The 26,337-nt window shown below is 44.2% G+C and overlaps 1 protein-coding gene across 5 annotated transcripts in view; it reads right to left on the bottom strand.

Annotated features, from left to right (window-relative positions):
* LOC139366994 (ras-responsive element-binding protein 1-like) overlaps positions 1–26,337 on the bottom strand; it is a 76,527-nt gene that overhangs the window by 8,537 nt on the left and 41,653 nt on the right. For all 5 annotated transcript variants that reach the window (XM_071104832.1, XM_071104835.1, XM_071104836.1 and 2 more), the window contains 7 exons: positions 19,686–19,814; positions 19,343–19,575; positions 16,707–16,796; positions 14,746–14,909; positions 6,238–6,382; positions 6,007–6,149; positions 514–703 (listed from right to left, as the gene is read on the bottom strand). In XM_071104832.1, the coding sequence (XP_070960933.1) occupies positions 514–703; positions 6,007–6,149; positions 6,238–6,382; positions 14,746–14,909; positions 16,707–16,796; positions 19,343–19,575; positions 19,686–19,814 (1,094 nt within the window). The remainder of the gene's footprint in view (positions 1–513; positions 704–6,006; positions 6,150–6,237; positions 6,383–14,745; positions 14,910–16,706; positions 16,797–19,342; positions 19,576–19,685; positions 19,815–26,337) is intronic.

Raw genomic sequence — 26,337 nt, 5'->3', positions numbered from 1 at the left:
GTAAAAGTCTAAAAGTATTTGGTTTTAAATGTACTTAAGTATAAAAAGTTAGTATAAATCATTTCAAATTCCTTTTGTTAAGCAAACCAGACAATTTTCTTTTTTTACGGATAGCTAGGGACTTCAACATTCAGACAATTAACAAACAAAGCATGTGTTTAGTGAGTCTGACAGATCAGAGACAGTAGGGACAACCAGGGATGTTCTCTTGATAAATGTGTGAATTAGACAATTTTCCTGTCCTGCCAAGCATTCAAAATGTAATGAGTACTATTGAGTGTCAGGAAAAATGCATGGAGTAAAAAGTACATTATTATGCATGGAGTAAAAGTTGTCAAATATGAATAGTAAACTAATACTTAAAAGTATTTTTACTTAAGTACTTTACATAACTGCTTGTGTGAGAGATGACCAACATACTAGTAGTATCAGTTTCATAATCATATTAATTAGTAGTATCAGTAGCATTGGGAGCATCAGCAACATTATTCTGTCCATAACTTCTCCTCTGACCTGGGCGATGTGAGAAAACTTGCGGCAGGAGAAGTCGATAAAGGCCAGGTCGTTGAAGCCAGAGGGGATGGAGGGGTTGTTCTGGATGAAGGGCCGTCCGCCGGGGTCCGTGGGCATCTTCTTGTGGATGCCGGCGTTGTGCCGCAGCAGGCCGCGGTGGGTCCGGAAGGAGAGGCAGCACAGGTCACACCTAGAGACAAGACACAGAAATATGATGCTATATAATACACCTAGAGACAAGACACAGAAATATGATGCTATATAATACACCTAGAGACAAGACACAGAAATATGATGCTATATAATACACCTAGAGACAAGACACAGAAATATGATGCTATATAATACACATAGAGACAAGACACAGAAATATGATGCTATATAATACACATAGAGACAAGACACAGAAATATGATGCTATATAATACACCTAGAGACAAGACACAGAAATATGATGCTATATAATACACATAGAGACAAGACACAGAAATATGATGCTATATAATACACCTAGAGACAAGACACAGAAATATGATGCTATATAATACACCTAGAGACAAGACACAGAAATATGATGCTATATAATACACCTAGAGACAAGACACAGAAATATGATGCTATATAATACAGCATTTTTTTTTACTATGTTGTAGTGCTGTGTTGTAGTTGGGTGTAAGAACACACTTAAATCAAATCATGTGTAAATTATATCATGTGTGTGGATAACTCTCAGCACGTCCTCTGGCAGTGATGGGGCGGACCTCGTTAGGCGCTGAGAGGGACAGCTGCTCAGAGTCTCCTAGGGCCAGCCCTCTTATCGGCCACCCTGTGACGAGGTGCCCGAGGGGGATTACACACAGCTTTATCAAGGCGTGCGCATGGAGACACACACACACACACACCAGCTAATTATTAGAATGAAAACCTACAGGATGGTAGCTCTCCAGGAACAGGGCTGGGATTTAGGGGTGTCCTGACATGGCCATAATAATATTCGTACTCGTATCCGTAAATTCACAGTTGATACTTGTGATCCGGAAAAACTGAAATTATTTATGCCTAAGTAGATGTTGACAAAATGCCTCCTTGCGCATTCTCATTGCAAAAAAAGCTGCAGATTAGGAGCAGCGCCTGTCATGTATGTATGTATGTATGTATGTATGTATGTACGCATGTATGTACATTGGGGCAAAAAAGTATTTAGTCAGCCACCAATTGTGCAAGTTCTCCCACTTAAAAAGATGAGGCCTGTAATTTTCATCATAGGTACACTTCAACTATGACAGACAAAATGAGAGAAATGAATGTATGCACTCACTACTGTACGTCGCTCTGGACAAGAGTGTCTGCTCAATGACTCAAATTCGAAAATAAACAAATGTGAAACTGTATCTGCATACCAATCCTTTGATTGATCTCAATCATTTTCATGGGAATAGCCTACGCACTTACATCTTCTTGAGTTAGAGCAGATGGTGTTAACAAACCTATGAACCTTTCTTGTATTTTGCTTCAATCAAAGCATATATCCTGCCCAGTGGCTCTGTTGAGTTTTGGGCGCATGCAAATTTTTGGGGGGCTATTCAGCTTCAGCTAACCATCCTTAAATCTCATCAGAAATGAGGTGTGTTGGTCTAACAGTAATGTCATAGGCTAGTATGCTATGCTATTATATTATATTCGGTTCCGTTATGTAAAATACTCATTAATTGTTATATGATCTTGCAAAACATTGATTCAGCTTTGATCTAACTTTACGAAACAAGCACCATTGTGAGATGTGATATTATTATTATCATCATCATCACAAATAAAAGATTAACAACAATAAGTGATGTAGGATATTAGGCCTAGGCAACAGATCTGGATAAGTATTATAAATGGTTGGAGTGCTAAATAAACTTTGATTTGATTAGCGTGAACACATGGTTACAATATACAGTGCATTCGGAAAGTATTCAGACATCTTACCCTTTTCCAAATGTTGTTACGTCACAGCCTTATTCCTAAATTAAATACATCTTTTTCCTCATGAATCTACACACAATGTCCCATAATAACAAAGCAATTTTCTTTGCAAATGTATAAAATAAGTTTGGAAGCACCAAGACTCTTCCTAGAGCTGGCTGCCCGGTCAAACTGAGCAATTGGGGGAGAAGGGTCTTGGTCAGGGAGGTGATCAAGAACCCATTGGCCACTGTGACAGAGTTCCTCTGTGGAGTTAGGAGAACCTTCCAGAAGGACAACCATCTCTGCAGCACTCCACCAATCAGGCCTTTATAGTAGAGTGGCCAGATGGAAGCCACTCAATAAAAAAGGCACATGACAGCCCGCTTGGAGTTTGCCAAAAGTCACCAAAAAGACTCTCAGACCATGATAAACAAGATTCTCTAGTTGAACTCTTTGGCCTGAATGCCAAGTGTCACGTCTGGAGGAAATCTTGCACCTTCCCTACAGTGAAGCATTGTGGTGGCAGCATCATGCAGTGGGGATGTTTTTCAGCGGCAGGGACTGGGAGACTAGTCAGGATTGAGGGAAAGATGAACAGAGCAAAGTACAGAGAGATCCTTGATGAAAACCTGCTCCAGAGTCCTCAGGACCTCAGACTGGGGCAAAGGTTCACATTCCAACAGGACAACAACCCTAAGCACACAGCCAAGACAATGCAGGAGTGGCTTCGGGACAAGTCTCTGAATGTCCTTGAGTGGCCCAGCCAGAGCCCGGACTTGAACCTGATCGAACATCTCTGGAGAGACCTGAAAACCGCTGTGCAGCGATGCTCTCCATCCAAATTGGCAGAGCTTGAGAGGATCTACAGAGAAGAATGGAAGAAACTCCCCAAATACAGGGTTGACAAGCTTGTAACATCATACCCAAGAAAACTCGAGTCTGTAATCGCTGCCAAAGGTGAGTCAACAAAGTACTGAGTAAAGGGTCTGAAAACGTATTTAAATGTGAATTGTTATTGTATTTATCAAATTCTAAAAACCTGTTTTTGCTTTGTCATTATGGGATTGTTGTGTAGATTGATGAAGGGGAAAATACAATTTAATCAATTTTAGAATAAGGCTGTAACGTAACAAAATGTGGAAAAAGTCAAGGGGTCTGAATACATTTCCCGAATGCACTGTACTCAATTACAGAATAAAGAAAACAGAGAGGTTAACTATCAATTCATTGAAGATTTTGGTGTGGCGCATTCATGCATCTCATACTATAACCTAAAAATGCATTATTACCTTCAACTTGGCCCATTTCACATTTCACATTTCTCACCCTGACATACCAAGCAAAGAAAGGGCCCTGCGTCTCAACCAATAGCTAATATACTCTAAATATCCCAAGCAGGGCAACAGCAATCAGAGAGGGTCAGGCTTTGCGGTGGCCACTCAGGTTTGGATGTCCTTGGCAGAACGGTGTCGCCATAACCAAGTGTTCACATATCGTTCGGGGTTCCACTGCGCAAGAGGGGGTTGGTGAATTTAGATTTTATTTTCAACATTCTGGTTGGCCAAAGTTGTCAAGCCTCCAGCGGGCCATCGTAGTGCACACATGTAGCCTACAGTTCTTCATCATTCCTACCACCACCAGAGAGAATACCTACATCTAGGCTGCTGTAGCCTACAGTTCTTCATCATTCCTGCCACCACCAGACAGAAGGCCTACATCTAGGCTGCTGTAGCCTACAGTTCTTCATCATTCCTGCCACCACCAGACAGAAGACCTACATCTAGGCTGCTGTAGCCTACAGTTCTTCTTCATTCCTGCCACCACCAGACAGAAGGCCTACATCTAGGCTGCTGTAGCCTACAGTTCTTCATCATTCCTGCCACCACCAGACAGAAGACCTACATCTAGGCTGCTGTAGCCTACAGTTCTTCATCATTCCTGCCACCACCAGACAGAAGACCTACATCTAGGCTGCTGTAGCCTACAGTTCTTCTTCATTCCTGCCACCACCAGACAGAAGGCCTACATCTAGGCTGCTGTAGCCTACGTATTTATTTGGTTTGTCATTCTATCGTTTCTCATGGAATTTTTGTGGTAATTAAATATAATTTATTTAGAATGGGTCAGAATTTATTTTCCGTGTATTCTCAAATTGAAAATGGTCCCCCAGCACTACACACCTGCCCAGCCACCCCTCATCCCACACACCCAGCCCCCTCCTCCATTCCCTGTGGTTTCACACCTCTGTGGGTATGTGGTGGGTACTCTGTACACATTCATTGTGTATGCATGTGCGTGCTTGTGTATACCTGTGAGAAAGACTGTGTGTTTTCGGTCTCTCACACAGGTCTGCGAGAGCCGTCTAATCTCACAGAGGTTGGCTCAAGCCCAGAGAATTCTGCTGCAACTAAAGGGTGTGCGTTTGTGTTTCAAGTTTTATTAGTCATATGTACGGGATACACATGGTATATACACCGTCCAATGAAATGCTTGCAGGTTCCTCCTCGACAACGCAACAATAATAAATAAAATATAAGAATACAAAGATAAAAGTAAATGGCTCAATAGAATAGAATAAAGGTGTGTGTGTGTCTCTCCGGTGTGTTACTGCATGCCAAATGCGTCGTTTCTCAGCTTCTTAGAAATGGTGTACACCGGGGTACCCAAGCCAGCCAGTGCAGCCATATCCTATTAACTGGCCCTCTCAACTCTTGTGATTAACTAGGATTAGGGCTAAATTTGCAGCACTTCCTACAATAATCAGATTGCTGCCCAACTCAACTACAGAAAGCTGCATCTGTCTCCTTTTCAGTTCAGACAAATACATTCCTATATGTGAGTTATGCGCGGCTATCCATTCAACCCAAGTTGGGGTTTGAGTTTGGAATTGAGTCGCTATGGTGATCTGGAGATCGTGATTTGTCCATGGAAAACCGCTCCCCTCCCCCTTCCATTGTCCAGCCAACCGCATCACGACGCCTCCCCTCTGACTCATTAAACCCCCAACTCCATCTCTCCCGCCCTTTCCGGGGATAGCCTTCCTGACGACTTTTCCCACTTTTTAGGCCTCAGGGCCTGAAGAGAGGGGTCAAAATTGGCCTTGCAGCACAGTGCTTTGAAGTTAAACTCTGTCAAGTGAAACATTTAGTCTGAAGGTGATTTGATGGGTTAATCCATGATAACAAAGCGTTTAAAACCATTTTAAATGCAAATGTCTTCCCAATGAGTAATATGCCACAGAGGTGGCCTTTAGCAGTGTGATGGAGAACCATGTCTTTAGGACCTGGGTGGAGAGAGGGTAGAGGTCATTCGGCCTGTGACCCTAGCATTGAAACCTGACATTGGGGGGGCTTTATAACCACTACTGTTACAGGATTTATCACCATACATTATGTCATTAATTCTATCTAACTGTTGATTTGCTTGATATTTTGGTGACAATTTATTAACTCCTACATCAACTACACGCAGAGTGTTGTATTGCGTTTATGCCATCAATGTAATTCCACTGTGTGTGTGTGTGTGTGTTTTAGGCTCTAGTACCTGAGAGTGGTGTCAGGGTGTGTGTCCATGTGGACTTCCAGGTCGTATTTGCAGCCAAAGGTCTTGAAGCAGATCGGGCACGGCAACACCTCATCATCCCCCTGGCCTGATCCCAGTTCCTCCAACACACTCTCCTCTAGCACCTGGACACACACACAGGTAACAATAACAATGACTTAACTGGGAATGTAATGCGGTGGAGTGGACTGTGTGTGTGTATGTGTGCATTACCTTTTTGTTGGGCAGTTCGTCGCCTCGCTCTGTGTCCTCGTCCATGGCTGACCTCCTCTTGGCGGAGGGGCGGCGTCTCTTGGTGGGCGAGGGGGGGCTAATAGGAATGACGCCGGCTGGGTCTTTGTCGTGGATCTTCATGTGTCTGCAGGGAGGAGAGAAGGAGAAAAGACATCAGAACAGAACAAGTAGCCAGGTCCCAGATCAGTTTGTGATTTAAAGCAGACTTCTATAGCCAGGTTCCATTGGCAAGCTATTTGGCATGACAATTCCATTAAGAGTTGGCAGGAGAGCAGAAAAAGACTGGCACTCAGGCTACAACTATGGTCGTTGACTATGGTCGTTATATATATATATATTTTTTTATGACCCCTTTACAAACAGACACATTCTTGCCTGAACATGCCTTTTGTATATGGCCCGTGCGCGTGTCGGCATGCTGGGGACGAGTGGCAGTAGTGGTGTGAAGATGTGGGTGGGCGTCCATTTAAAAAAATCCATGGGCTCCCGACTGGCGCAGCGGTCTCAGTCACTGCATCGCAGTGCTAGAGGCGTCACAACAGATCTGGGTTCAATCCCAGGCTGTGTTGCAGCCGGCTGCGACCGGGTGACCCGTGAGACGGCGCACAATTGGCCCAGCATCGTCCGGGTTAGGGGAGGGTTTGGCCAGCTGGGATGTCCTAGTCCCATCTTGCTCTAGCGACTCCTTGTGGCGTCCGGGGTGCATGTACGCTGACTTCAGGTCACCAGTTGTTGTTTCCTCCAACTCATTGGTGCGGCAGGCTTCCGGGTTAACCGGGTAGTGTGTCAAGAAGCACTGCGGCTTGGCGGGTCGTGTTTCAGGGGACGCAAGGCTCTCGACCTTCGCCTCTCCCGAGTCCGTATGGGAGTTGAAGCGATGGGACAAGACTAACTACCAATTGGATATCACGTTTAGGCAGGTCCTAAGAAACCTAAGACTAATCAAATATTTTGAGTTTAATTTGTTACTGGTCTGTGCAGCCCATATGGCTGCGGCATGCACATGCAATCAATAGTTATTATGTTCATTAAACAGACGAGACACACTTAGCCTGATTACAGTCAACACACATTTTATAATAGGCTAAGAATATTATGAAACATAATAAAAAGACAACAAATATGTTTCCCACGCAACTTCATGGCAACGTGTGGAACTGAGGTCATAAAAATATATATACATTTTGAAACAGAGTCCAAGGCAAGCCCGTGCGGCTTTTCATCATGTTTCATCTCTTTCCTACCCTCACTCTGCCTTGTTAGGGAGCAGGCGTAGGTTCTTACATTGAGCGTATCTTCATCATGACACCTATTGAAAATAACAGCAGTCTATATTTTCCAAATTATTTGGGTCTTACTTGAGTTCATACTTCACAACCTCCGCAGGCTTTTGGAGTTGCCTATACGCCATCGAGCAAAATAATAGGCCTACTCTTCATTTAGGCCACATTATTGCATTTCTAAATGTTTCTGATCAGTGACAGATGAGCTATACCACCTCCACTTCTTTGCCCAGCCAGAGAATTAACCAAATATACAGACGGAGATTCAGTGAAACAAAATCCCATTGGTTGATTAAGACAAGTCACAGGCTTTTGATCGGCAGTAGGCCCAGGTTACTAAGCAACTGAACAACAAAATAATCCACTTGTTAAGCCACATAACATGCAGGCAAAATGTTCTGCCCAGTGCTAATAGATGAGCCAACAGGAGTCTATGAAAGGCATAACATCACAGTCCAACACAAAACATATCCCTTGAGAAGTTACAACAAATTCTGCCACCAGAATGGTTTGAAAGGTGTATTACAGTAAAGATCCTAAAAACAAATGCTGGATTGATGTACATCACTTATTTCATTCCCAGAACTTCAGATCTACTGAAGAGACAGCTTGGAGGGTTGCCAGATTGGGGAGCTGGGCTCAATAATCTCCGCACGCACACGCCAGAGTATGTGAGCGGGGTTGAGCGGTCGGAAATCCCGCTTCTCGCTCACAGAAGAAAAAAAATGCTGTTCCAAATTCCATCCATTCATTAGAATCCCCATTTAAGCAACACTATTTTTGTGACTACCTGAACCTACCATTTGATTTTGAAGTATTGAAACCAAACCATATCATTTTTATGAAAAGTATTTCTTAAAACAACAGGAAAAGGTGACTGTAAGAAGCGCTCATCATTTCAAATAGGCCACATGTCATATTAAACAGCATATCAACACTGTACAGGAGCCAGACATGTAGCCTGAGAAGGAAAAAAAAATAATTATTTAGGCCATATTACTAGCCTATTATTTCAAGGCTATAGTCTACAAAGAAATACGTTGTGAAGCACTTGCGTATGCGACACACTAGGCTGGCAGGGACATTAAACGCTCAGCATTTAAACAACATTTTGTTGTATTAAATCATTATAGTCTATTAATAGTGCATATAGTAAAACTAAGTTAGAATTAAATAAAAAATGCCTTTGAATTCACTTTTAGAAACACAAGTTTGGTCAGAGTCTGTGGCTTCAGGCTCATGTGATAGTGTCTGGAGAGCCGGCCAGCAGGGGAGAATACAGGCACTGCGGATGCTGAACACCCTTCGGGTCACTCTTGCCAGGCTGTGTAGGGATGCAGAGTTATTATTTTTTAAATCTATAGGTAGGCCTAAAGGTTTCAGGCAAAATAACCTTATCAAAACAGAAAGCTCCTTGAAAGAGGTCAGGCCTATTGGGCCAAAATCAATGATAGCCTATTGTATAGAAAATAGAACCCAAATGAAGGAAACTTAAGAGATCTGATTTTGAGTTTAGAAATACTTTGCTACAATGACACACTTAGTTAGCTACCCACCTCGTTCCTTTATGTTAGCATGTGAACCTAGTACACCATTATGCTTTCAGGATACGCGTCTTTTCAGATTCTACAATGATTCTATAGTTGTGGACACCGCACTCCCGCTCTTGCTCCTCCTCATCTTTGTAAGTAACCTTGATTTTGCACATGTGTGTTTTATCAGTTTCTTTATGAAGATATTAATGAACTTCATGACAGGAGCTATAGCAGCACACAAGTAGACTACAAATGCATGCTGGGCGGGCATGCCCTGAGCTTGTGAAGTTAAGCACTAGTCAAATTGTGCATGCTCCGCTCCTCGCTGATCCAGCTCCGCTCACATACTCTGGCCCGCGAGCACACCAAACACACACACTTGGGAGGAGGGCAGGGAAGGCGGTAATAGTCTAAGTTGCTCCAATTATCCAGCAGGCTCAGCAGGTCCATGTAAGGACCTAACTCCGGGCCAGGGAAAAGGGCTGAGGGTACCATGAAGGGCAGTCATCTCCATCCCTGTAATATTATGTCTATCAAATTTGCCTTCTCTAGTAACATTTACAGGGGTAGTTCAGCTATTTATTTCTCTATTCATGGCATTCAGATATAGTAATACAGTTGGACATAGAGTATGTTTATTAGTACTGTGGTGGATGATTGGAACACAAAAATAATCCTATTGGGACAGAGTCCTCTGGAAGCATTTGTTGTTCCTGCTGCTAATCTCTCTCTCCCCCTTCTCCTCCTCCTGTCTCTCCTCCTCTCTTCTCTTCCTCACAACACAACATTCAGCTGTCGGGCTGGAGTCAAATGGCAGAGAGAATGGAAGGGAGGGAGAGAGGGAGATGGAGGCAGAGATCAAGAGGGGGAGGGAGGGAGAGAGAGAGCGGGGCGGGGAGGAGTGTACAGAGAGAAAGGGGGAGGGAGAAAGACAGACGAATGGATAGAGATGTGAGATGGAAAGATACTAGAAAAAGAGAAGAGAGGAGATAATGTCACACAGGCATTATGAGAGGCCTGACTATCCCTGACAATCAAGACAGGAAGTTGAGTTATCTATGGGGGAGGGGGGAAGGATGTAGGAGGAAAAGGAGGGGACAATGTAGCTGCGGGAGGGGGATAGAGGCAAAGGTGTACGTGACTTGAGTGTGTCCTTCTTAAGCTGATTACATTAGTTTAAACTTTGAGAGGGGGTCACTGATAACTGCAGAGCTAGGAGAAGAGTAATGAATGGGGGGGCTAAACCATACAGAACTCCTCCCACCTCTACTCTTTCTGGTGAAAGGTCAAATGCCATCAGTTGATTTAAGGACACGTGTGTGTGTGTGTGTGTGTGTGTGTGTGTGTGTGTGTGTGTGTGTGTGTGTGTGTGAGTGTGTGTGTGTGTGTGAGTGTGTGTGTGTGTGTGAGAAGGGAGGGAGGGAGGGAGGGAGGGAGGACAAGAGGACTAGGACCCTGGAAAACACATCAGCACATCTCTGGGGCTAGCCCACAGAGCCCAACATCAGTACATCCCTGGGGCTAGCCCACAGAGCTCTACATCAGTACATCCCTGACAGGCCTGGCCTAGCCCACAGAGCCCTACATCAGTACATCCCTGACAGACCTGGCCTAGCCCACAGAGCCCTACATCAGTACATCCCTGACAGACCTGGCCTAGCCCACAGAGCCCTACATCAGTACATCCCTGACAGACCTGGCCTAGCCCACAGAGCCCTACATCAGTAGTCAGTCATAGGGCCTCTGAGTGTACTAACATTTCTGTGTGTGCGCGACTGTGCACCCATACTTCACAAGTTGTCCCTGCGCATCTGCTTTAATAAAGGTGGGTACATTATTGTGCAATTGTGTGGGTGAACTTGTTTGCGAGTAACTTTGATAGTGTGTGTATTCATGGATTTGTACTCTAGCTTTATCTGTGTATACGTGTGTTTGTGTGAGTGTGACTGCGAGCATGTGAGTGCGCGTCAATAAGTGTGTTTGTCTGTGTAAAACTGTATGTCCGTGACGTGAGTGTGCACGCCTTTGTGTGTGTGTGTGTGTGTGTGTGTGTGTGTGTGTGTGTGTGTGTGTGTGTGTGTGTGTGTGTGTGTGTGTGCGTGCGCATGCATTCGCCAGCATGAGAGAGGAAAGGTCAGCCAGTGTTGGGTCGGCAGCACAGGTCTCAGCTTTCACTCTGCCGTCAGTGCCTGGTTTAGAAATAGCAGGCAGGCAGCGAGCTGGCCACCCATCTGGGGACCTGACAGGCTGCAGCCGCATCCCCTGGACTCTGACCACTGCGTCAGCCAATCCCGAGAGAGCTAAGCTGTCATGTCAGCACAGCGTGATTGGATGAAACCAACTTGTCTTTGTGTCACCTCAGCCATCCTCCTAAATTCACCTGCCTAAAAAAACATTTCCCATCAGTCTATCTAGTTGGTTGATGGTTTGACGCACAACTGCAATAATGCAGTCGTCTGTAAATTGCAAAAACACTACTTTCAGGACTGAAGAGGTAATTTTACTGAGAGGCACTCAGACATCAAACAACTCAAACAGTGTCAATGTTACAACAAAACTCATTATCAAGAGCGAGAGAGACTGGTCTACTACTATTGCTTTAATGTATTGTTATTCTCATTAATATTTCCACTACTACTATTAATGCCTTATTGCTGTTGGTCCCACCATTTTTTGTTATATGTATACTTTGACAATGTATGTAATTTAACTTGCCATGTCAACGAAGTCTACGAGAGAGAGAGAGAGAGAGAGAGAGAGAGAGACTCAAACTGACAGTGGGGGTTGATGATTCAACAACTCCCTTCTCATCCAAACTGAAAAAAATCCACTGCATCACCACAGTGGGTGGACAGGGGGCGCTGTAGCATCAAAATGATGCCGCCTGCTCTTGTGCAATGTCACACCAAGGGCATTTCTCCTTACCATCGCACCTTCTCTATCCCACTCTTCCCCACTACCCTTTAGTGTCCTCACTGTCCTGTAAAGAGTTAATCCGAGTGCCCATCCACTACCCCCTGGATCAGTCTATTCGCCAGGCCCTTCGTAGGGTTAGGATGCCTCTCCTTGGCAACAGGCTCACAACAGCAGGCCCCATTTCATGTGATGCTCTGGCAACAAAATGGCTGCTCCCCTGCCAGCCACATGGACAGCTCCATCACATCAGACTAGGGCTGGATCAATTCAGTACCGTGGAACATTCACAAGGAGGGTCACAGATAGGATGAATAGAGACCACTCAATTTCTGAATGTTACAACTCGCTGATGTATACACCCCTGTGCTTTGATTTTCTTGCCCCAAAGCATTGCTTCTTTTTGGAGTGTTGAGAAAATGCTAAACAGAATGGTGAAAAAGAACACGAATAGGCAAAGAAAACAACGTTATTTTTTTTATGCAACAATCTTAGTATCGCCTAGTATCTTCTACACAGAATTCAGTGGCATTCTTTAACACTAGAGACCAACACATAAACACACTCTCGTATTCTCTCAGATTGACTCGGCCTACACTCATTCCTTCCTGCCCACACCTCTTCATTCCATACACATGAGGGTGAAAAGATGAGCGCTCCAACGACGGAGCAGGCAGACTACTGTCCTGGTGCATCCCTCTCATGCAGATAGATTCAACAGCCAACCGTTTAGATTTTACAACACCACTTTATCAGGATAACTTCAGAAGCTTATGTTGTAGGGCTGGCCAACTCAAAAGGGATGGATGGAGCTTCTCACATCACACATCAATTAAACCTCAAGCCCCCAATTCTAACACACACACCCACAATAAAAACCCCTAAGAGAGCAGAGAGAGAGGAAGTCAGTATTTAACCCTGCCATCAGTCAAGTATGCTGTGAGCAGATGCCCTAACAGTTGTTGTTGTGTGTGTGTTGAAGTGGGGCAAAGTCATTTTCCTACTTCCTGTACTCTGCTTTGCCTAAACAGCGTCAACACACACACACACACACCTTACCCAGAGCATCCCAACCCCCGACAACGCCTATATATTTATCTCTGTGCCACAGTCCCCCATCCCCCTCCAGGCAAACGGTCTGCCCTGACCAATGTTAGCGTGTCAATTCTAAAAGATAAGAGCAAGACATTTTAGTTCATTTACAAACAGTATAACATTTTGTAAAAGCAGAATATTTCGGTAATCATTTTTGTAAATGCTTTATCTCCGAGAAAAACTGAGCACTAAAAATATTTGTTTGTTTACAGATTATTTTGTTTTATAACAACTGCTGGGCTATTGTAAAGGGCGTGTCTGCAGTTAGCGACAGGTGCTAACGCTTGGATTTTGCTGGCTTTATGTGGGAGCAGTACTCCACAAGTGTTTGGGTGGTGCTGCTATCACACCTGGGTAGGGAACCATTTACAGAAAGGCTTAAAGACCAAAGCTTTAGTGTTGGTAATACTCTGGGCCTTTCAACGACATACAATCTTAACCTCCCAAAAGCCAGGGAAAATGCAGAGCGCCAAATTCAAATAAATCACTATAAATATCAAACTTTCATTAAATCACACATGCAAGATAACAAATTAAAGCTACACTTGTTCTGAATCCAGCCAACATGTCAGATTTCAAAAAGGCTTTTCGGCAAAAGCAAACAATGCTATTATCTGAAGATAGCCCATCTGTAAACAGAGAGAAACCATATTTCAACCCTGCAGGCGCGACAAAAAATGCAGAAATAAAAATATAAATAATGCCTTACCTTTGACGAGCTTCTTCTGTTGGCACTCCAATACGTCCCATAAACATCACAAATGGTCCTTTTGTTCGATTAATTCCGTCGATATATATCCAAAATGTCCATTTATTTGGCGCGTTTGATCCAGAAAAAACACTGGTTCCAACTTGCGCAACGTGACTACAAAATATCTCAAAAGTTACCTGTAAACTTTGCCAAAACATTTCAAACTACTTATGTAATACAACTTTAGGTATTTTTTAACGTAAATAATCGATAAAATTGAAGACGGGATGATCTTTGTTCAATACAGGAAGAAAACAAACTGTCTTTCTGGTCATGCGCCTCTATCTAACAGTACACTTCAAGTGACACTCGTTCAAGATGGCCGTACTTCTTCATTACACAAAGGAATAACCTCAACCAATTTCTAAAGACTGTTGACAACCAGTGGAAGCGAGATGAACTTCAAGAAGGTCCCTTAGAAATCTGGATTCCCAATGAAAACCCATTGAAAAGAGAGTTACCTCAAACAAACAAAAAAATCTGAATGTCCTCGGGGTTTTGCCTGCTAAATACGTTCTGTTATACTCACAGACATGAATCAAACCGTTTTAGAAACTTCAGAGTGTTTTCTATCCAAATCCACTAATAATATGCATATCTTATATTCTGGGGATGAGTAGCAGGCAGTTGAATTTGGGCATGCATTTCATCCGGACGTGAAAATACTGCCCCGTCACCAAGAAGTTAACACAGTCCACTAAATTTCTTAATGTCCATTTTGTGAGGTGCTGTACAGGCGCACATTAGCAATGAGACGTTTTCTTCTAGCCTCTGTGTGATGCGCAAAAATAAAAACAACGCCAAATGCAGAAATCACATCCGCCCCCACCACAATGCCTAAACATTAGTAGGTAGCCCTTTAATACTGAGCAAGGTGGAGAATGAGTCAGAGTGTGTGTGCGTGTCTGACCTGTGCATGTTGCCGTTGGTGGTGAAGGTCTGGCCGCAGAAGGAGCACTTGTAGGGCCTCTCTCCGCTGTGCACTAGCATGTGGCGGTCCAGCGAGCTGGCTGAGCTCAGGGCCTTGCCACAGATGCTGCATGAGTGGTCCGTCGCCCCGTTGTCAGAGTTGTGCTGGGAGGGGAGAGACAGCGAAAGAGATATTATTACGACACATTATACATTATTACTTCCATTACTGAATGTCAGAGAGCGAGAGGAAGTAGTAGTAGTAGCAGTAGCAGTAGTAGTATCAGTAGAAGTAGTAGCAGTAGTAGTTGTAGTAGCAGTAGTAGTAGTAGCAGTAGTAGTAGTAGTAGTGGTAGTAGCAGTAGCAGTAGTGGCGGTAGTCGTAGTAGTAGTAGTAGCAGTAGTGGTAGTAGCAGTAGTAGTAGTAGTGGTAGCAGCAGTAGTAGTAGTAGTAATTGTATCAGTACTAGTAGCAGCAGCAGTAGCAGCAGCAGTAGTAGTAGTAGTAGTAGTAGTAGTAGTAGTAGTAGTAGTAGTAGTAGTAGTAGTAGTAGTAGTAGTAGTAGTAGTAGTAGCAGCAGCAGTAGTAGTTGCAGCAGTAGTAGTGGTAGTAGCGGTAGTAGTAGCAGTAGTAGCTGCAGTAGTAGTAGCAGTAGTAGCAGTAGTAGCAACGGTAGTTGCAGTTGTAGTAGCGGTAGTAGCAGTTGTAGTAGTGGTAGTAGCGGTAGTGGCAGTAGTAGTAGTAGCAGTGGTAGTAGCGGTAGTGGTAGCGGTGGTAGAAGCAGTGGTAGTGGTAGTAGCAGTGGTAGTAGCAGTAATAGCGGTAGTGGTAGTAGCAGTAATAGCGGAAGTGGTAGTAGCAGTAGTAGCGGTAATAGCAGTAGTAGTGGTAGTAATAGTAGCAGTAGTAACGATAGTAGCAGTAGTAGTAGCAGTAGTAGTAATAATAGAGGTAGTAGCAGTAGTAATAGCGGTAATAGCAGTAGTAATAGCGGTAGTAATAGTAGCAGTAGTAACGATAGTAGCAGTAGTAGTAGCAGTAGTAGTAATAGCGGTAGTAGCAGTAGTAATAGCGGTAGTAGCAGTAGTAATAGCGGTAGTAGCAGTAGTAATAGCGGTAGTAGCAGTAGTAGCAGTGGTAGTAGTGGTAGTAGTAGCGGTGGTAGTAGCAGCAGTAGCAGTAGTAGTAGCAGCAATAGTAGTGGCAGTAGTAGCAGTAGTAGTAGTAGCGGTAGTAGCAGCGGTAGTAGCATTAGCGGTAGTAGCGGTATTAGCCGTAGTAGTAGCGGTAGTAATGGTAGCACCGGTAGTGGTAGTAGCAGTAGTATTAGTGGTAGCAGCAGTAGTAGCAGTAGCAGTAGTTGTAGTGCTAGTAGCGGTAGTGGTAGCAGCGGTAGTGGTAGTAGCAGTAGTATTAGTGGTAGTAGCAGTGGTAGCAGCGGTAGTAGCAGTACTATTAGCAGTAGCGATAGTAGCAGTGGTAGTAGTAGTGGTAGTAGCAGCGGTAGTAGTAGCGGTAGTGGAAGCAGAAGTAGTGGAAGCAGAAGTAGTAGTGGTGGTAGAAGGAGTAGAAGTAGCAACAGTAGTAGTAGTAGAAGCAGAAGTAGTAGTGGTGGTGGTGGTAGTAGGAGTAGGAGTAGCAGCAGAAGTAGTAGTAGAAGTAGTAGTGGTGGTAGGAGTAGAAGTAGCAGCAGAAGTACTAGTAGAAATAGAAGCAGAAGTAGTAGTGGTGGTGGTAGTAGTAGAAGTAGCAGCAGAAGTAGTAGTAGGAGTAAAAGTAGCAGAAGTTAGTGGTGGTGGTAGTAGGAGTAAAAGTAGCAGTCGTAGAAGCAGTAGTGGTGGTGGTAGTAGGAGTAGCAGCAGAAGTAGTAGTAGAAGCAGAGGTAGTAGTGGTGGTGGTGGTGGTGGTAGTAGGAGTAGCAGCAGAAGTAGTAGAAGTAGTAATGGTAATAGTAGTGTTACCTGTCGGATATGCATAGTGAGCTGGTGCTGGGTCATACAGTCTTTGTCACACAGCGGACAGATGAAATCTGTATTGACGTCTTTGGCTTCCTGTAAAGCAGACACACAAGACCACAAGTTACAACTAATAAGAGAGGCAAGATGGGAGCATACTGTGTCAATGGAGGATCTGGGTTATGCGCGTTGGGATTCATCCCATTGACAGGTGAGACAAGAACTTTCCACTGCGGCTAAATTTGATATTGGAAAGTATAAAAGATGCATGAAAAAAAAAAAAAAACGTTGTGGATCGCTGTGTATGTTAGAAATTATTAAGCTTTCATCGTTGGGAGAAGTTTGAGAGGGTTGGCAATAGATGGGATGGCTGACAAAGTAAAAAAAACTATGTGCAAGCTTCAAATGGGGCAAATGTCTGTGTGTTGTTGTAATTCTGCATGGCCATATAGCTAGCAATGATGACAAGGAACTGTCATGTGGGGAATCGTAAGCGGCTCATTTCAGCTTGTGTCATCTTTTTCTTGATACCATGTCTTGTTTTGAGGTGTTTTAACTGATTTCATGTCAATGCTAATATGGCTCAAATTCGCTAGTTAGCTAACCAACAACTTTAACGATGTATTTGAGAAACAATTGCTCATTGTGCAAATGTATTGATGTTTTCAGTAAACATTGGAGACGAAATAGTTAACAATCTAAGCCAACCCCACCTGTTTCGCCCCACAGTTGCGCATTCATCGGTTTTGTTGCTAAACAACCAACCAGTCTATACCATAAAAACACTTGGTAATCGTGGCTTTCATAACTATTGTATAGTTTGACTGTGGTTGGTGGGGCCTGAAGCACTGATGGCGACTTCATTCACCATAGGGTCTGCCATCCTATCCTTCTGCATGAGTGGAGGGATATACAGCAATGTCATTACTTATATTCTTTTGATAATAAAGACCAGAATGGTCAGGGCAAAATAATATAGGTGAAAAATGTACTTTGCTTTTGTCTGGCAGACCCCCCCATTGATGATCTGTATTCTGCGGTCGAAATTAGACAGAGAATTGCACCTGCTAGTCCCAGCGAGTTTTGGATTTGACCCTGACACTCATTCGCCTGTAGCCTGGGTGTGTGTGTGCGGTATGATGCGTTTGTCTTCTTGCATGTATGCGTGTTATGTTGTTTGTGGAGAATGGTGAGGGGGATGTTTCACCTTGAGCTCAGTGTAACCCTACACCCCAGGTCCCACCTTCCTCTCTCTCTCTCTCCTGTTGACACTACAGCTGATAATTAACTCGGACTGACTGAACATAGCACTGGACTGCCATGGATCGCCCCATGCACGCACACACTGTATAAGTGTAAAGGTGGCAGAAACAAAATTAGATGCATGCACACAGAAAACCGACTTGCACACAAATATGCATACTTTCTTTCACACACAGACAGAGAGAATCTTCAAAAACAATCTCTAGGAAGCACTTCCTTTTCCTCTCTTGGAGAGGCCTAGTAAAGGAATTGTTCAGTTCCTTTGCACCGCTGGCTTGGGCTCAAGTCTGTTTCACAGCCCTTCGTCTCGCTGGCATCCAGTGCATTGTAGACATTTTCTCTCCACACACTGACTCAAGTGATCTGGTGCTCAACTCCACTGTATAGTGTGTGGCAACAGAGGTCAAGAAACATCCTTAATCATTTATTCTCCTGTGTGTGTGTGTGTGTGTGTGTGTGTGTGTGTGTGTGTGTGTGTGTGTGTCTAGACTGCAGGATGGACAGCGAGCGCATGAGAACTGAATTGAGTTTTAGGTTTTCAGCAAAATATGTGACCCCATTACCTTTTTTCTGTTGCTCTTTCCAAACCACAGCACAGTGTGAACCCTGCAAGCTGGCCACTAGTGACAACCTCTTCACCTGGTAGCATGCGTTGATGCTATAGCTGTGTGTGGCCTATGTTAGAGCTGACAATCTGGTAAATTACGTAATAGGCTTTAAGCCGGTTTCCTCAAGAGGTGAGCACCTGAGAACCTGTTCACTCCTGTAAGGGGATGTGAAGTACACTCTGCATGTCAGGGGTAGGTCGGCCTACAACTCTGGTCCTGGATGGCTCTTCCAGGCTGTGTGTGTGTGTGTGTGTGTGTGTGTGTGTGTGTGTGTGTGTGTGTGTGTCTGTGTGTTCGCGTCATAAGTGACAACTGTTTGTCCTACACCCGAGCATTATGGCCCCCAATCCCATGCTTTAATAGGAACCACGTAACTCATGGCCGGGGGGACAAAAGGGGAATTGAGAGGCAAGGACCATTTGTCGCTATTCGTTTGAAGCTGGGACGCGAGAGTTGTGGAGTGAGACGGGGGGATGCTTCTTCACCTGCCCCTACAACCCACCCCCCCATCCCTCGGTACTGACACACACACACACACACACACACAGGATATCACGCATTAATGACATATTACAGATAGTGATACAGGGGAGGGTTGTGATTCGTATTCTTACTGCAGAAGTGGGTGTTTACCATCAATGAAAAACTAGCTTTTACTGTACTGTTCTCTTCTACTTCAACCAGTTGACACATTTCAAATGTGATGCCACACTGACTCAGTCTTCTCCCTGTTCCTCGGTTCGTTTTTTTTACGTGTGTGTGTGTTTGTACCGTGTTTCTCCTGGCATTGCGATTGACACTAGTGGGTCTGGGTGGGGTGGTCTTGCTAATGGAGATGGAAGGTGTTGAGGCAGGGGCTGAGGAGGGCTCCATGGCGCCGTTGAGCTGGCCTGCGTTCATCACCGTTGACAGCATGGCATTGATGGATGACAAGTCCACGCCCTCTGTCATATTCTCTCCATTTTCATCTTCCTCCTCTCCTTCCTCCATAGCTCCATTACTCCCTGGGAAGAGTGAGGAAACCGCAGTTAGTATACGCAAACTAACACACACCAGCTTTGCAACACACACAAGAACACTCGGACACGGACACAGACACATACACCACCCTCACCTGTGTGCTCGTCCTGTGTGTGTGTGGAGTCGGGGGTTTCCTGCCCCTCAGAGTGCTCAGTCTCTACAGTGCTCAACTCAGCGCTCACCCCTCCCCCCGGACGCTTGTCTTCTGTGGCGCTCTCCATCACTGCAGGAACACAACATACACAAAAACTAAGAAGGCGTCGGTACTTTGCAGGGTTGGGGTCAATTCCATTTAAATTCAGGAAGTTACATTAACGTTTACTAGCAACATGTTGCCAGTCCAAAAAAATGTAAGGATAACGTAGCTAGCTACTAGCGTGAGCACAATGTTCCGTAGCTAGCTACTAGCGTTAGCACAATGTTCTGTAGCTAGCTACTAGCGTTAGCACAATGTTCTGTAGCTAGCTACTAGCGTTAGCACAATGTTCTGTAGCTAGCTACTAGCATTAGCACAATGTTCTGTAGCTAGCTACTAGCATTAGCACAATGTTATGTAGCTAGCTACTAGCATTAGCACAATGTTCTGTAGCTAGCTACTAGCATTAGCACAATGTTCTGTAGCTAGCTACTAGCATTAGCATTTTTCACTACAACAAATTTAAAAAGTACAAGGCATGCGCAAAGAGATACTGATGCCACATACGTACATACTTGTTAACATGAGGAGTCAGAAGATGGTAAATGAAGTGAGTATGCAGTGCACTTCACAGTGTGCACTAGAGCATAGGTTGGCTATGGAGTGGAAGGAGGGCCTAGAGGGGTTGAGGGGGCTGAAGGTTAATGCAGAGGGGAGGAGGAAGAGGGTGACCTTGTGATAGGGAGAGCGAAAGAATACTGGCCGAGTTGATGTCGCTAGCTAGACATGATAGGTTTAATGTCATAAAACACAGGCTGTCTCGTATGAGACAAGAGAGGGCGGCGGGAGGGAGAAAGAGGATGAAATATCCTCCCCTTTCTTTCTATCCTCAGCATAACAACAATTGAGTAAGAAACCAATCACAGCAGGCCACCAATAGTGTCTATGGTCCATGGTCAAGTAAAGTCATAGGCCCCTAGCCACTACCCAATCAAACACACAGATTCAAGCCCTTGGTTTCCCTATCCACTCTCCGCACCCGGGCCAGTCTCCGATGGGAGGGTTTGGGGGGGGGGGGGGGGGGGGGGGGGGGGCTAATCTCTAACTCCATGCTAGACTGGCGCTTTCTGTACCATCCCCCCAGGCCCATCCTGTATCCAGCACACATCCCTAACTATGCCTACTATTGTTATCTGGCCCAGCTAACATGCTATGACACAGTATCACAGGAGATCCAGCTAATACAGACAGACGGTGACCGAAAAACAGACGGAGAGAGAGGACAAAAGAGAAGGATGCAGGAGAGGGGTAGATGGAAAAAGGAAAGAAAGAAGGGGGAAGGAGAGATACAGATACAGAATAAGCAAGAAAGAGGAGAGAAGAGGGGTGAGAGAGAGCCCAAATAAGAGCCCCCCCACCCCGTTAATTGCAGATTCCCGTTCACAGCCCCACAGGAAGCTCCTCTCCGGTCCAGGCCACTTCCTCCTCCTCATGGAGGGAGGGTTGGAGTGTGTGTGTGGGTGTGTGTGTGTGTGTGTTTTAGTGTCTACATTCCTCTACATTGGCTTTCCAAACGACTCACCCTAACCAAAGTGAATAAAAAAGGAAGAGAAATAAAGGGATGGAGGACAGGAGTTGAGGGTGATAGAGAGAAAGGGAAGGGGGGGAAAGCCTTGGAAATCGAGAAGTAGAGAGATGAGATGGAGGAGAGGAAAAGGAGGAGATGAGAGGGGGGAGAGTGGGTGAAAGAGGTGAGCTTGAACAGACTGGTGACGGCTGGTTGTGTTTATTCTAGTGAGTCCCGGGAGGGAGTAGAGAAGTGACATTACAGACTAAGGGTGTAATGGTTCGCCAAACCCACGGATGGGTACGTATTGCGGTTGTGGGGTCAAGGTTCAATTTTGGTACACAGGGAATTGAAATGCCAACATTAATTTTTTTATTTACTGTAGTTAATTTTTTCTACTCATTCAAGGGATTTTATTTAGTTTTACTATTTTCTACATTGTAAAAATAGTGAAGACCTCAAAACTATGAAATAACACATGGAATCATGTAGTAACCAAAAAAGTGTTGGTTGAGATTCTTCAAAGTAGCCACTCTTTGCCTTGATGACAGCTTTGCACACTCTTGGCATGCTCTCAACCAGCTTCCCCTGGAAAGCATTTCAAAAAGTCTTGAAGGAGTTCCCACATATGCTGAGCACTTGTTGGCTGCTTTCACTTCACTTTGCAGTCCAACTCATCCCAATTGGGTTGAGGTCAGGTGATTGTGGAGGCCAGGTCATCAGATGCAGCACCATCACTCTCTTTCTTGGTCAAATAGCCCTTACACAGCCTGGGCGTGTGAACACAGTAGCCTCCGTGCAAACCAGATGGGTTGGTGTATCACTGCAGAATGCTGTGGTAGCCATGATGATTAATTGTGCCTTAAATTCTAAATAAATCACAGACAGTGTCACCAGCAAAGCACCCCCACAACTCCTCCTCCATGCTTCACAGTGGGAACCACACATGCGGAGATCATCTGTTCACTTACACCGGTCTAATGTCCATTGCTCGTGTTTCTTGGCCTAAGCAAGTCTCTTCTTCTTATTGGTTACCTTTAGTAGTGGTTTCTCTGCAGCAATTTGACCATGAAGGCCTGATTCACACAGTCTCCTCTGAACAGTTGATGTTGAGATGTGTCTGTTACTTGAACTCTGTGAAGCAGTAATTTGAGCTGCAATTTCTGAGGATGGTAACTCGAATTAACTTATCCTCTGCGGCAGAGGTAACTCTGGGTCTTCCTTTCCTGTGGAGGCCCTCATGAGAGCCAGTTTCATCATAGTGCTTGATGGTTTTTGCAAAGTTCTTGAAATGTTCTGTATTGACTGACCTTCATGTCATAAAGTAATGATGGACTGTCGTTTCGCTTTGCTTATTTGAGCTGTTCTTGCCATATTATGGACGTGGTCTTTTAACAAATAGGGCCATCTTCTGTATACCACCCATACCATGTCAAAAGACAACTGATTGGCTCAAACGCATTAAGGAAATAAATTCCACAAATTAACTTTAAACAAGGCACACCTGTTAATTTAAATGCATTCCAGGTAAATACCTCATGAAGCTGTTTGAGAGAATGACAAGAGTGTGCAAAGCTGTCAGGGTGACTATTTGAAGAATCTCAAATATAAGATATATTTTAATTGTTTTACATTTTTTTAATTGTTTTTTTTTTTTGTTACTACATGATTCCATATGTGTTATTTCATAGTTTTGATGGCTTCACTATTATTCTCCAATGTAGAAAATAGTAAAAATAAAGAAAAACCCTGGAATCAGTAGGTGTGTCCAAACTTTTGACTGGTACTGTATAATAAGAAGTTATTATGATGAAGGCATACCAACACAGAATACCAACACTATGTATTTTCTTAAATGAAAACACGATTACTCATTACCCTATTACAAACAGCAACACGGCCTAAGCAGGTGCAGTGTCACAAACCCTTCTGTCAGAGTGCGAGTGGGGTGTGTGCATGTCTCACTCCAAGTCTTATAGCTACTGCATCCCATGTACAAAATATTTATTGACATAAATTACTCTACAGGCATATCAAAGTTCCAGAGTGGGATCCCTGATAGTTTAAAACAGTTATGGGCCATTTTATACAGAGAAATTGGCATCGTAGGCAATGTAAACAATAGTAGACTATGTCCTTTACTTGCATCACTGCACATCACGTGGGCTCCCGAGTGACACAGCGGTCTAAGGCACCGCATCTCAGTGCTAAGGCACCGCTTCTCAGAGGCGTGAGTACAGACCCTGGTTCGACTCCAAGCTGTATCACAACTGGCCATGATTGGGAGTCCCATAGGGCAGCGCACAATTGGCCCAGCGTCGTTAGGGTTTGGCTGGAGTAGGCCATCATTGTAAATAAGAATTTGTTCTTAACTGACTTGTCTAGTTAAACACATTTTAAATAACATCTTGCAAATCACCAGCAGAGGGCCACCATTTTGAATCCGTTCACTCTGTCAGTAGTGCTTACAAATCGGATCATAACTTTAAAACTAGCAAAGATCCCACACTGGAACTTTGATATGCCAGTAGAGTATATTATGTTCAACATCATATACAGTGGCTTCGGAAAGTATTCAGACCCCTTAACTTTTTCTACATTTTGTTACGTTACAGCCTTATTCCAAAATGGATTAAATAAATACAAAATCCTCAGCAATCTACACACAATACCCCATAGTGACAAAGATAAAACAGGTTTTTAGAATTTTTGTAAATGTATTAAAATAAAAAAATAGAAATAACAGACGTAAGAATTCAGACCATTTGCTATGAGACTCGAAATTGTGCTCAGGTGCATCCTGTTTCCATTGATCATCCTTGAGATGTTTCTACAACTTGATTGGACATAATTTGGAAAGGTGAACGCGTCTATATATATAAAGGTCCCACAGTTGACAGTGCATGTCAGCGCAGTCCGTAGAGCTCCGAGACTTTTGTCAGAGGGATTTTGGTGGGATTTTGTCGAGGCACAGTTCTGGGGAAGGGTACCAAAACAATTCTGCAGCACTGAAGGTCCACCAAGAACACAGTAGCCTCCGTCATTCTTAAATGGACGAAGTTTGGAACCAAGACTCTTCTTTTATTTTTTTTATATATAACCTTTAGTCAGTTATGAACAAATGAACAAATTCTTATTTACTTCCTAGAGCTGGCCGACCGACCAAACTGAGCAATCAGGGGAGAAAGTCCTTGGTCAGGGAGGTGACCAAGGACCCGATGATCACTCTGACAGAGCTCCAGAGTTCCTCTGTGGAGCTAGGAGAACCTTCCAGAAGGACAACCATCTCTGCAGCACTCCACCAATAAGGCCTTTATGGTAGAGTGGCCAGACGGAAAATACTTTAGCAAACATTTCTAAAAACCTGTTTTTGCTTTGTCATTATGGGGTATTGTCTGTAGATTGATGGTGGGGACTATGTAAATCATTTTCGAATAAGGCTGTAACGAAACAGAATGTGGAAAAAGTCAATGGCCTGAATACTTTCCTTACACACTATCATTTTTGGGGGACAAATCAAATGTTAAAAAAAGTTGTTTTGAAATCAAAACACTACTAGTACTCATATTACAGAGCAAGCTGTAAAGCTTCATATGACACCAATGCCTTATAGCACCTACAGATGAAACACTGGAGTCTTGAAGGAGGCCTGGGTAAGGCCAAAATGTTAGAAATATGCCAACTTTGATCACTTATTTCTTAATTATGCTTTTAGATACAAATGTCAAATATATGTCAATCCTTCCTCCAAAGTACTATTCTATGGATTACATTGTTTTTGTCTGGGTTTTCGTGAGGAATCACTCGCACACAGGATATAAAAACCATAAACTCCCTGGTGTTGCAAGTAGCACCATGCCCAGACCACCCGAGTCATTAAAACTCACTACCTTATTAAATAATGCAAAAAATGTATGAAAGCCACTGGTTTACAACTACCAAAGTATTGTGGAGTAGTATGTAGCTAATGGAGTAGCAGCTCTAACTAGCAATACAAAGCACAGACTAAGTAATATGGTCATGTTGAATAGTGGGGGGTTGGCCAAGGGGTGTGTGTGTGTGTGTTAACCGCAGATCTCAAGATTAGCTGTGGATTTGTTTTCTTTCATTAGCTGAGTATTACCCCCTCCCTCCATCCCGCACTCTGATTGGTGGATCAAACGCTTGGGCAGCACTTTTTATGGCTTGCTAAAATGAACTGCAACAGATGGTGGGAACCGAGAAGAGGGAGAGGGGAGAGGAAGGATGAAAGAGGGATAGATGGAGGAAAGAAAGAGGGGGAGGAGAGACAGGAGGAGAGGGAGGAGAGAAGAGATACCGATGCAGAGGGGAGTTGGAGAAACGAAAGAAGGCCAAGCGGAAAAAAAGGTGTGGGGAGAGTAGAGAGATTGCACAAGGGCCGTGCTAGGTTTCCAGATTTCTGTTGTGATGTTTCAAAGCAGGCAACTGGAGGAGAGTGTTGCACTTGTTTGGAGATTCCAACACACTCTCGGAGAGAAAGTGCTGTGTGTTACAGGAGAGGAGTGTGTGCATGCGTGTAGATGGTGCGGGGGAGGAGGGGCAGCAGTGGCTGCTGTTACTACATCTGTTCCCAGCCATCACTCTCACTACAGCTTTGACCCCCCCCATCCTACACACAGACACTACACTGCGTGTGTGTGTGTGGATGGAAAAGTCTCCACACTGTGCCAAAGAGCAGCAAACAAGAATGCCTCTCCACGCCTCTCCTCTCTTCTCCTGTCCTGTCCTATCCTGTCCTGTCCCCTCCCCTCATCTATCGTTGGGCCCCTTGCAGCTCGCACTCCCTTCCTCTCAGACTCCTCCCACCTCCATTTGCTCTCCCTCTTCTTCCCTCTCTCTCCATCTTGTTTTGTCTGACTGCCTGGCTGGGTCCTTCCCTCCATCCTCTCTCACACTCGCTCTCTCGGCTTCTCTCCTTTTCTTCATTGTAACTCCTGTCAACTTCTGTAACTCTTTTTAACCTCAATCTGTATTGGTTGTTACACTTTATTTGCAAAACTCTATAATCGTGTTCAATTATAT

Source organism: Oncorhynchus clarkii, chromosome 15 (genome assembly GCF_045791955.1).
Source record: "Oncorhynchus clarkii lewisi isolate Uvic-CL-2024 chromosome 15, UVic_Ocla_1.0, whole genome shotgun sequence".
NCBI lineage: Eukaryota > Metazoa > Chordata > Actinopteri > Salmoniformes > Salmonidae > Oncorhynchus > Oncorhynchus clarkii.
The sequence above is the reverse complement of the archived record's forward strand: the minus strand, read 5'-3'. Positions and strand labels throughout refer to the sequence as shown.